The 12,684-nt window shown below is 40.1% G+C and overlaps 1 protein-coding gene across 1 annotated transcript in view; it reads right to left on the bottom strand.

The window, feature by feature from the left end:
* slc2a9l2 (solute carrier family 2 member 9, like 2) overlaps positions 1-10,667 on the bottom strand; it is a 97,944-nt gene extending 87,277 nt beyond the window's left edge. The window contains exons 1-2 of the mRNA XM_078283666.1: positions 10,548-10,667; positions 4,967-5,068 (exon numbers count right to left, since the gene is read on the bottom strand). Of these exons, the coding sequence (XP_078139792.1) occupies positions 4,967-5,068; positions 10,548-10,631 (186 nt within the window). The 5' untranslated portion in view covers positions 10,632-10,667. The remainder of the gene's footprint in view (positions 1-4,966; positions 5,069-10,547) is intronic.
* Positions 10,668-12,684: the final 2,017 nt, after the last annotated feature.

Below are 12,684 nucleotides of genomic sequence, written 5' to 3' on the forward strand. Positions count from 1 at the left end.
CACAGTAACACATGAACAGCAATTAATCAAACCCCAGCTGTTCATGCAACAAAGGAGTTTCGGTTGTGATTTTGACACTAATTCTGAGATTAAAAGTTTCCTTCACAACAAAATGTTACAATTACTGAGCTATATCCAATTACGGCATATGGCCCTGTGTAACAGATGGGTGGGCAATCTAATCTAATCTGACAATTCCCTCCGGTTAGGAGGGGGCTGATTTTTTTGGGAGCTGATGTTTAAGCATTTGTTTTCACATTCAGTCAAGGTTCACAGGTTTCTGGTGAATGCGTGTGTCAAAAGAGAAACAGTGAAACCGTTGATCTTTACTTTCCATAAAGTTAATTATATCCCCAAAATGAGTTTCGGGGATGTAATGGATTCACCCCACCCGCCGCCGCGTCCACCGTCTCGTCCGCCGCAGATCTTTCGTGTGAACGTGATAACTTGAATAGTTTTTATAACAATCTTTTAAAATTTGTTATGGACATTGATGACCCCTAGAGGAAGAACTCTATTGATTTTGATGTATTTAAGATTATAATCAGCCTGATGGTGGCGCTATAATTAAAGGTCAAAAATAAAAAGTTTAAAAGGCTGTATCTCCCACACCGTTTGTCCGATTTACATGAAACTTGGTACACATGTCCACCTAACCGTACTCTATAAATTTGCCATAGGGACCCTCAAGGTCCGCCTGGAAAATGTTTGAGATATTTTGAATTATTTGAAAAACACATTTTTAACATCTCCTACACCGTTTGACTTATTACCACCAAAATCGGTCAGTAGCATCTATGGTCCTACACTCTTTAAATTTTGATATACATAGATTGTTGATATCTACTGTAGTTTTGAAGATATTAACTCTTAAAGTTGTGAAGGAGGCGTTTTTTTCAGTCAATTTTACATGCTCCAACGCAGACAGAGCAGTTACATCATCCAGCCTCCATAAGATCAACAAAAACATTTATTGGCATTTCCATGTCAGTATACAATCAAGGTACTCTTTTTATCTGGCAGCCTCATCCAGCACTGGGCTGATTTGAGGAGCGCACTGTACTTTCTCTTCATTTCAGATTAATCATGTTGCTGTATGTTTGAGCAAGTAACAAAATGTATGTAAAATGTAAGTCGCTTTGGACAAAAGCGTCTGCTAAATGACATAATGCAATGTAAATTAAATGGGGAATAGTCCCCATATCAACTCCATTCAAAGTCAAAGTCAACGTGTTTTATTTATCAAATGCACAGTATCACACAAGGTCATTCTGAACAATGAAATTCTTAGGACAAGGCAAGCAACAACTACGTAGTAGGCATAAGAAAAAAAAAATATATATATATATCAAATATTAAATGTTAAAAAGAGTCACAAATAAGGGCAAAAATAGCAAAAGTACAGCAGTTCCAGAGCCAGTAAAGATGGGCAATATGGACAGTAAGAATAAGAGTATTAAATATTATAAAGGAGTATTAAATATTATAAATATAAAGTGTAGGAGTGCTATTCTGTGGGTGAGTATGGGGGAGGAGGAGTAGGAGGAAATCCCTGACCTGGGCCTTTCACACCTGCTTTTTCCTACCCATTGAGGTGATCATGTGATCAATGTGATCACTGCTGGTTGAGAAGCCTGATGGCCTGGGGGTAAAAACTGTTTGTGAGTCTGGTAGTCCGTGCCTGGATGCTTCGATAACGTCTACCAGACGGCAGCAGCGAGAACAGTTCCCAGCTTGGGTGGCTGAAGTCTTTTATGATTTTCCGTGCTTTCCTGAGGCATCGTGTATGGTATATGCTTTGCACGGTGGGGAGGTGGCAGCCAATGATGCGCTCCGCTGTCTTCACCACCCTCTGGAGGGCCTTACGATCAGCAGCGGAGCAGCTGCCGTACCAGGTAGTAATGCAGCCAGTGAGAATGCTCTCAATGGTGCACCTGTAGAAATTAGTGAGAGTTTTGACAGACATTCCAAACTTCTTGAGTCTCCTCAGGAAGTATAGGCGCTTTTGGGCAGTTTTTACTACCGCGTCCGATTGCCTGGACCAGGAGAGGTCATCAATGATGAACACACTGAGGAACTTGAAGCAGGAGACTCCATCAGCTCCATCGATGTGAATGGGGCGTGACTCAACTTCTAACAATCGATCTCATGTTCAAAGCCATATGCAGGCCTATAATATTTAGCCTCTGTTATTTGTTCAAACTGGGTCTTACCATTGACTAAGTAAAGGAGTGTGATGTGAAGTGCAAATTACTTTTTTATTTTATTTATTCAAAATTAGCATTTTGACTAGTCCTAATGTAATGAGAGATATCTTAAATTAGCATTTTGACTAGTCCTAATGTAATAAAAGATACCTTAAATTAGCATTTTGACTAGTCATAATGTAATAAAAGATACCTTAAATTAGCATTTTGACTAGTCCTAATGTAATAAAAGATACCTTAAATTAGCATTTTGACTAGTCCTAATGTAATAAAAGATACCTTAAATTAGCATTTTGACTAGTCATAATGTAATAAAAGATATCTTAAATTAGCACTTCGACTGGTCATAATGAAATGAGAAATATCTTCAATTAGCATTTTGACAGGTCATATTGTAATTAGAGATATCTTAAATTAGCATTTTGGGGAATTGAACCCCAGACTCCTGCGAGACAGACAGGAGCAGCACAAACTGTTTGGACTGGGTGGCAGGTTTGCTTCAGTGGGAGGCGAGTCGCGTCTCAACTGCGACAGCCAGACCAACATTTGGACTGGCTGGCAGGATTGCTTCAGTGGAAGGCGAACGGTGTCTCTTCGCATCAACCACCAGCTTTTAATAAACCGCCGTCGCTAACCGCCAGACCACACCTTTGGAGTGGCCGGCAGGTTGGTTTCAGCGGGACGCAAACTGCCGGTTTTCACAGCGTCCAAATTTCTCTCAGAAACACATTTCAGTGAAAATAGTTACTGGTCTGAAATGAGGAGCATGTAAAAAGGTTCCCAAAGAGAGCCTCTTTCCACGGTCCAAGCAACAGCTGTGCCAGCTTCATACCTTACCACACAGAGTGTGGTAAGGTATGAAGCTGAACACCTGGAGCTGGGCTGTTTATGCTGCTGCTGATTGTGATGTCATCAGTGCAGCTGAGACAGTCCAGCTCCATCCAGTGATGCCATAATCGGTTAGAATGGCGAAGCGAAGCCGTGTTCTGATTGGTGGAGGAGAAACAGCGGGTCAATCTGCTGATTGAATGCCAAAAATGAGTTTGTATTATAAGAAATGATATTTAGCCCTTTTACGTAGAACTTTATTTCTATTTGGAGTAAGCTTGTAGATGCATGCATCTACAAGTCAAACTTTTCAAGATTAATGTATGTAAAATAAGTCAAAATGTATGTGCAATTGGATGTCACATGCTTTTTACGTGTGTGTGTGTGTGTGTGTGTGTGTGTGTGTGTGTGTGTGTGTGTGTGCGTGTGTGCGTGTCATGCATCTACAAGTCAAACTTTTCAAGATTAATGTATGTAAAATAAGTCAAAATGTATGTGCAATTGGATGTCACATGCTTTTTAGGTGTGTGTGTGTGTGTGTGTGTGTGTGCGTGTGTGTGTGTGTGTGTGTGTGTGTGTGTGTGTGCGTATGTGTGTGATATAGGCCTAAATGTTGTCTAACAGCCTTGAAGCATAAACACGGCGCCAAGCCTCCAGCCAGTCCAGCTGCACTGGGATGAAAGCTGCGAACAACTCAGATATTAGAGAAATTGTGTGGCTGAGTTCAGAAAATAAATAAAAAATAATAAATGTATATGAATATATGATAGGAAATAATTGCAATATTTTTGTGAAGAATTCCATGTAAGTCTCCTTTTTCCACGGCCATCACACTCTCTCCTCCCTTTCTGATTGTCCTTCCCGATGCAATCCTTATAAGCAGCTTGGATGCGCGGGGCGCGTAACACACACCCTGGAGATCGCTGTGAATGAAGAGGTTGTCGCGTCTGACAGCCTCGATTGAATCTGGATCTTTAACAATTGATTGTCTTTTTGTGTTCTTGCCAATGTAAGTTGAGTCATTACATCCATTTGCAATAGGATCAATGTCTGCTAAATCCTATACGGCCGGTGCATAGTATCCTGGCGCTCGGCCAAATTCATTCATTCGTCTTCATTCATGCAGCTTGTTTGTGATATGGGACTCACTATCAAAGCCACAAGGACCCTCAAGGTCTGCCTGGAAAATTTTTTAGATCTATTGAATTATTTGAAAAATACATTTTTAACAGCTCCTCCTACACCATTTGACCGATTACCACCAAAATCAGTCAGTAGCATCTATGGTCCTACGCTCTAAATTTTGTTCATAGATTGTTTATATCTACTGTAGTTTTGAAGATATTAACTCTTAAATTTGTGAAGGAGGCGTGGCCTATAAGCTAAATTGTTATAACTTTGTGATAGAAAAAAAATAGTTGAGGTACATACCCTTTATTATTGGGGAATGAATTGAATTTTATTACATTTGACTTAATGGGGCCTTCGAGGATTGGGGAATTTCGGGGATATACCCTTGCTGTCGGCCTCCGACAGCATTCTAGTTTTTTGTATGAGGTCATCTTGGTAGGTAAACAACATATTTTTATGTCCAAAATGAATTCGTCCAGTAATTAAATGTCACGTGTTACGGAATTAAATGAAAGCCCTACAGCTATGGATAGGCCCTATACAGAGCTTTAGTATATATAGGGTACAGGGTGTCTATAAAATGTGATTTAATGCGTGCACTTTGGACAGTCAGTTCAATTTCAGTTACAACTCAGCATCTATCAGCACTACATTCTCATGTGATCAAACATACATTTATTGACACATATTCTAGAGCACTATAGGTGAATGAATGTTTGATTTCTAGGAGTGCTAACAAGGTGGAGAACACATGGAAAAACATGGCGACACTTACATGGTGACCTAATAGTTTGACTCACCAGAGCAGGAGCGTTGACCACTGAGAGGTTGTAGCCATACAGATAAGATGACCCCAAGGCACTGAAGAAGGCTGCGCTCACCAGACAGGCTGTGATTGGCTGCTGCTGAGAGAGCACACATGTACGCACACGTTCATACGTACAAACACAGACATGTTAGAGGCCTTGTCACTGGGCAATTCGACTGTTTCTGTCATGGTCAAGTTCATACTAAAGCCAAGGGAATTCAGCAGAGGACATTTCATATCCAGTGAAAGTCCAGGTATCTATGCCAGGAAACCAGGGCATCCCCCCACTTTGTCCTTGAATGTGTCACTGCTTCAACAACAAATATTACATCAACACAATGACAAACCCATGGTGATGAGTGCATGTTCAGCATGACATAGATTGAGGTCAGGGGTAAATCAAGAGCACTGAAGGAGAGGGATCGATGCAGCTATAGAGGCTCTTGTGGTCCAAGGTCAATCCCTCCAATGACGCATCAGATCTGATCATTTATAAATAGTGAATGAAATTGCCAAGAAATAAGTCTATTACCAGATTAACAGAATACTGTGCATAGATGTGAAACTGAAACACAGGATAAAAATTATTATAATAGCAAAAATGTTCACTATTATCAACTCTGTGTGGCGTTATGCATTTGTGACATGATAATTGGTAATTGGTAATGGTGACGCTGGTGGTCAACAGGAATTTACCAATAGGACTATACCCATGATGAACCACCTCCCTGAAATCGATCTGGATCCAGTCTAGAGGCAGTCAACATTCTCCTGTGTGTGTCTTGTACAGAGTAAAGTGGAGGACAAAGAACCTTTGTAAGCAGAGCATCACTCTACACCTTACAGCTACACTAGGGCCAAGGCCGGACACCGGCCTGGAGGCATGGCTGGACCAGACTACCCTACACCTGGGACAAAACAAGACAGGAATGACACACAGAAGGGGAGATTAGAGGAAGAAATGAGGGAGGGAGGGAGGATGGTAGGTGGAGCGCAAAGGGTAGAGAGGCAGAAGAGGAATACAAAAAAGAAGAGGTTAAAGAAGGGGACAGCTCATACAGATGCTAAAATTTGCTAAAATGTAGTGAGGCAAAAGTGAAAGAAGCCACATCTGTGTTGAGGCCACTGGCCAGTTCATTTTGTCTGCTTGTTCATATGCATCCCCTAAACCTGATGTGTCTATGTAATGCAGAACCAAACCAGCCTCTCTTTCCACTTGATACGAAAGTTCAAAGTTGTGATGAGATGATATCACAGCTGTCTGGAGGTACTGTGGCTACAATAACTATGAAAGTGCATTAATAGGAGAAATCCCTCTTGGAAGTGAAGCATTATGCTGTCAGCCAAGACCATTTAAATGACATCTTGGGCATCCAGCCAGCCATCACCACAAATCACAAAACTGCAGGGGACAAATTAGTTCTGATAACAAGAAAAGGGGTTAAAGGACTGATTTTATTAAGCAGCGGTAACAAGGGAAAACTGAGAGCAAAATCAAGTGTTAGCAAGAGGCAAATGGAAAGGAAAAAAACAAAACTGAAATGGCTCTGAGCTACTTTAGCCTGGTGTCATTACTTATTTCTAGCAGTGGGCAGTAAGCTTAGAAGTGACATGCTAAACAACTAGTGTATGGAAAGTAGTGCTAACCCAGGAAGTGTGCCTCAAAATCTTGAGGCACATTGCTGAGAAGCTTCCTTATTCCAACATTACTACATTTTGAAAACTTTTTTGCCAACTAACAGGTTTTTTAATAGGTTAATGGAATATTTACAGAAATGCTAATAAATCTTGACAGAGCAAGCTGATTTTCCAGAATGTTGGCTCTGATTCAGACACGATACCGCAATGAAAAAGCTCAATAACATTCTATAAAATTCTGCATGTGGGACAGATGTTAATGGAATGGGATGAAGCCAAGAATCATTTGGGTTAAACAGTTGTCTGATCTGTTAATCTGTTTCATACCAAATGTGTAAGTGAGCAACAACTGACCAGATGCATAAAAATATGTTCATGTGGTTATGGTTTTATTTTTACTGGGGCAGATACAATCAAAATGACGTAATGCAAGCACCGCTCATTGCATTGTACCACAGTATATTTCATCCAATGCAGTGGGGGCCTAACACAAGGGCACTTCAGCAGTACTGGGCACTCTACATACGCACCAGGGATCAAACCTGCAATCCTTTGACTAGTAGACAGCCTCCCCTAACCAGCCTGTCAACTTGTTGGTATACGATACAAATAGATTGTAAAGTTTAGGAAATGTGAGTTTTAAATGGGAGACTGACTGATGAATCACAAATCTAGTATATAAACATTATCCTGCATAATGAAGAAAAGATTTTCTCAATCATTGGAAGTAATTAAATAATAATTACATTCTTGCTACACTGAGGCACAATTCTGAAAAGAAAAGTCAGCTTCCTGAGCTGATTCCTCAGCATAGAAAATTACCCTGTCATTACTCTGAATACAATTACCAAAATATTTATAATTCATAAGGAGAACCAGCCATATGCTATTAACCTGTGAACATTGTGTGAGACTGATTATGAAGTAGAAACTTGTCTGTGTGATAATAATTGATGATATTACCCAACAGCGATAAGTGATTTGGTATGGAATAAAAGGTATGAAGTGAAATCATGTGATACAGACTTATGAGGGACTGATTTGTTATTCGTGTTTATAGATGTAGCAATAACTGCAGTTGTCTAAACATGACTGGCAAGAAGGAGCAGGAGCAGAGGGCGCGCGCTGACTTGCATTACACAGTTGACTTGCACTTTGCTGTTGGTAGAGTTTACATTCAACCTTTAACCTGAATGAAAGAGATTGTAGCACAGTTGCTTAGCCGGTTGAAAAAAAAATGGAGGGAGAGCACAGTGACAATATAATCCCCCACTACCAGGCCAACAGCTCTTGATAGCCTCTACAGATGAGAGCTCTCCTTTCACCGTCAGCGGTTTCTCCACCAGAGAGAAACCTGCGATCCCTTCAGACGCCTGCAGAGCTGCCCGTGGATTGAGCCAATCTGTTGCCACTCTTGTCACAGTTACTGAAAACAAGGTCGGTGCCCAGGCCTACATTCAGCGCAGTATTCATTCTACACCGCATTCAATTAGTTCCTAAAAGACTTTTGACATTTTAAAACTTTTAAACTGCAAAATTATGCAGTAAAACTGGTAATTAAATCAGAAGAAATCAGAATATTCAAGATTGAATTTCGTCCCATGATGTGAGAGGTCAAAATCTACACTGGGAAATGTGACTGTGCTGACAAGCTCCATCAGTTACTCAATATTCACATTCAGGAGTTGCCCATTACAACCACAGTCTACTCCTGCTGGCCGCTGAGTTGCTGCACTGGAGCAGTTGGGGATTCAATGTCTTACCATAACTGTATATTACTGTATGTTTATCCATGCATCAACAAATGGCGCATCAAAATGGCCATTTTATAATCAGGTTACATTTCTGAACACTAAATAAAAATACTAACTAGGCAGATACAGTCTGACCTTCAAACGCAAATCACATAACAGTTGTTCTCAACACACAGGTATTCCTTAGAGTGAGCTCAGGCGGGCCTTGAAATTTTGTTTAAATGTAAAAACAATAAAGCTCAAGCAAAAATTTTGATGAGTCATTTTAACTCAAACTAATTTGCTGATGGTCATGCATTTGCTCCAGGTTAAAACATTCCAGTATACCTGCATAACATGATCATATGTGGTTTAATGTGACATTTCCAAAAAAATCTAAACTGAAATGTGGCGAGCTGTAGATTGATATGTGTCACTGAAATGAGCCACAGCTCTGAAAAGTTTAAGAGACACTCTTATGGTAATATCATGTGCATTTACTGACTTCTCAGTGGGTTGCTGAAATAGCATCCATTAGATCATTACAATCTCTGAAATGGCTCTGCGGAAATAGCTTTCCTGCAGGCTCAGCAGGACCAGGACTGACACCAATGCAAGTTTTACCAATTGAAGTTGTTTACAAAGCTGTCTAGGAAATGTTTGTTTATGGGTTATAAGTGAAGAATTAATCTCCAAAATGCTGTATTTACTGTTGGAAAAAATCATTACCTGAAGCCCATCACTCAATATCTCAGGAGGGTTAAAGTGCGATTTTTTCATTGAATGATTTTATTATCTACTATCCTTTATCCCTTAATTTGCTTTAATCTTGTGCTATCAATCAGTAGGTGTCGCTTTTCTCAAGTGGTGGAAATCCATTTTAGAAATACAGTACGTTTCAGCAAATAGTGCTATATATATATATATATATATTCGCTGAAAAGTTCAATGAACAATTCCACACCCTAGTTCAGTGTCAACCTGCAGAGGCATTCCTAACTAAACAGAGCTGAGCTGTGGCTTCCTGGGTTTGCCTGATAGCACACATTACCCTCAATGATTTCATATGGTTGAGGAGAGAAACAGGCCCGGTGCAGCATGGATAAAGGAGGAAGTCCTTCGTTTGTCTTAACATATTTAGTGAAGTAAATGGTACCTAATGGGTACAACACAAAGGTCATCCATGAAAAGACTAGTGGACATCAGGCGTTTTTCTCACCACTAACACTAACATTTTTTTTTTTCGTATTTGTATAAATAAACTAAAATGTAAAAGATGCCCCCTGGGTTGGGGGCAAAAGTCCCTGCTAAAAGGCACCTGAGAAATTATGCTCATCACTATTGTTAGGCACAATACAGCCTATTTGATAAGTTATTCAGTTGATGGAAAAATTGTGTTAGCCTTAGTTAGCTCAGGTCCCACCGTTGGATAGCTAGCTAGCCTACGCTAATATTTCTATAGCCAGCCCAGCCCATATAGTGAGGGAGTGGGATGAGGGAAGTGTGTGTGTGTGTGTGTCTGTGTGTGTGTGTGTGTATTTCACAAATTTCATAAAAAAGCTTTATAAGCCTTATAATAGGATCTAACTACAAACATTTTTCTTATTTTACATTAATCAATTATCTTTGAATCATATAGCAAGTGGTGAAAGATAACCCTTTTAATTCATTGCATCATCAAAGCTGTTTTTTGTTCCTACTTGTATGTCATTTAATTGATTTTATGGGGGCATATAGGCTGGCCTTCCCGTTACTGAAATCATCAGCTCTAAGTTCAAACAGGGTGCTGATCAAAGCTTCACAGGCCAACAGCAGGGAAGCTGGGTCAGAAGTTTGTATTGTATGTTAATTACAAAGGTTATGTAAATCTTGAGTAAAGTGCAGCCTTGTGTTGGACGCCCCCTGTCCAAACCTATCATCTATCTGCTGTGTGAAGGTATGAGATTACAGGCAGATAACACAGACCACAACCATGTCAAACAGCCATGACCTACATAACAGGACAGGACTACCAAGATAACAAACCAGTCAAATTTCAAAGATATCATCCTATACATTTGGCAGCGGTGAAGCCAGCACACAGTACAGCTGTAATGTACATACAGCATTAACAAAAGACATGCACATGGCCATGAACAGTGATGTCACTGACTCAGGCACACAAAAAAAAGAAAGAAAAAAAAAAAGAAAAATCACACTAACCTTTTCTGAGTCCTTTCCGGAGGCACACATCTTCTTGTGGTTATTAGTTGTTTCAACTGTTTGGTCCTTCCCTGGCTTGTCCATCTTAACTCTTCAGCATGCTGAAATGAGAGGGTCATATGTTATCACTCATGCAGCTCGCACAGAGCACATGGGGGAGAGAAGACATATGGAAAGAGGGGGAAGTGGAATTTCTAACAGAAACCACAGAGTGAAACATCCAGTGAAGAGGAAACAGTAGTGCTGATATGTGCTGACATGCAACAATACAGGATGCTGGTACAAAACCAAAACTTGGTCAAAAGTTAGGGATTTGCACTGAGAAATGTAAGCAAGACTGAGGTTCTACAATAAAGTCAGGTTAGTTTTCAAGGTACGCAAAAACTCCACTTTCCTTGAAATCTCACCTACATACAGCCAGTTATATGTGGTTAATCTTAATTTAGTGTTTAGACAACTGAAAAAAACAAAGCTTTAGTGACAGAATTATGCTGAAAAAAACACAGAGCCGGATAACATGGGAATAGAGTGAGTCTGCCACCTAGTGGTCACCATAATAGCAAAACTAAAAAATGAAAGGGTTGAGAATATAATGTACAATAGTGCAATCATTAGATGGGTTTGGCCAAATGGTCAGAGTCAAACCTTACTTTCCTTTTACATAAACTCCCATTACCGTACTGTTTCCAAACCTTTTCTCCTCTAAGGAGGAAGGTGACAGGAGCGTCAGGTTTGCTCTTGTAGAATAATAAAAGGGGCCGATATGCAATGTTGAACAAGAAGCTTCCCTGGCCTTGTATATTTATCATAAAGGGCTCAGACTCTTGGCTCCAAGTGTTTTCACTCCTGGGGAAGAGAGGGGAATCTGGATGCTGTAACAGTATTATGTCTCCAAGGGAATAGAGTTCAATTGCTGTAAAGCCAGCAATCACACATCAGTTTCCAGTATCGTACTAATAGCCTACATAACACAGCCACAAATTGTCTCAACAAAATAGAAAGCCTTCCCTATTGAAGCTCCATTGTCAACAACATGCATCAAAACACCTGTAATACACACAATGGGCACATTATATAAATTCTTTAGACACACAAGTGCATGATGAGGCAGAGGAATCAGAAAAGAAATGCCCAATCAGCCATGAGTTGACTCTACATTGAGGTTGGATCTTCCTCAATTCAGTCCTACTGTACAGTAGAATTTAAACTGTTGGATAGTGGTTGCATCATGGGGTATTTCATACTGTGTCAGCAATCATTATCTATGGTAGGAAAATATGTTGAGTAGAGTGCATCAAAAGAGTCAGCATTTTTGGTGTTTGTCTAGCTTGCAGAGGAAACCTGTTTTTCCGGTGGTTATCGGTAATAGTTATTGATTTTAGGATACCTCCCTCTTCATGCCTGTGACCAGACCATGACCTTGTCTGTCGTTTTAAGATAACCTATATCTGCAAAGTGGGAAGCTTCAGAGTCAGCGTCACCCTTTGACTTGCATAACCTGGATAAGGAATTTTTTTTTTTAAATCACCTGTTGATTTTTGGCACACTCTCAGGCTGGCACAGAGAAGGAGTATAAATCTGAAACGGTGCAATCAGTATTACATAAGCTATATTTACAATGTTTCAACAGAGCACCATGCCAAGATAGGATTACACTATCCTCACTATCTGCTATCCACAGCTCCTTTACAAATGGGAAGATTTTAATATCACATGTGGGAAGATTTGGAGTTGACTTTGTTCACTGATTAATGAATTCACACTCTCACAGTCACTGTCTTTTCTTTTCTTTAAGCCTTCGAATGTTTCCTTCACTGTTTTGTATGCACATTGTCAAGCCAAAGCAGATCCGCTGATCCTTTAAGTTGTAAGCAGGTGGTTGTAGGTGGAGGGTATTTGTGGGGTCACACCAGGTATGAGAGTGGTGCTGATTTCTTTACCCAAACATACTGACTGAAGTGACTGGTCAAGGGAATCCACCTATAAGATCTACCTCTGACTATGCTATCATTCACTCCCTATAATTATCTCTCTAACACGTTTCATTTGCCCAGATACCAGCAAAAATAAACACACCAGATATGCACATAACAAATGTACCATATCCACAGTAATATTTATAATATATTTACAGTTT

This window comes from Centroberyx gerrardi, chromosome 5 (genome assembly GCF_048128805.1).
Source record: "Centroberyx gerrardi isolate f3 chromosome 5, fCenGer3.hap1.cur.20231027, whole genome shotgun sequence".
Lineage (NCBI taxonomy): Eukaryota > Metazoa > Chordata > Actinopteri > Beryciformes > Berycidae > Centroberyx > Centroberyx gerrardi.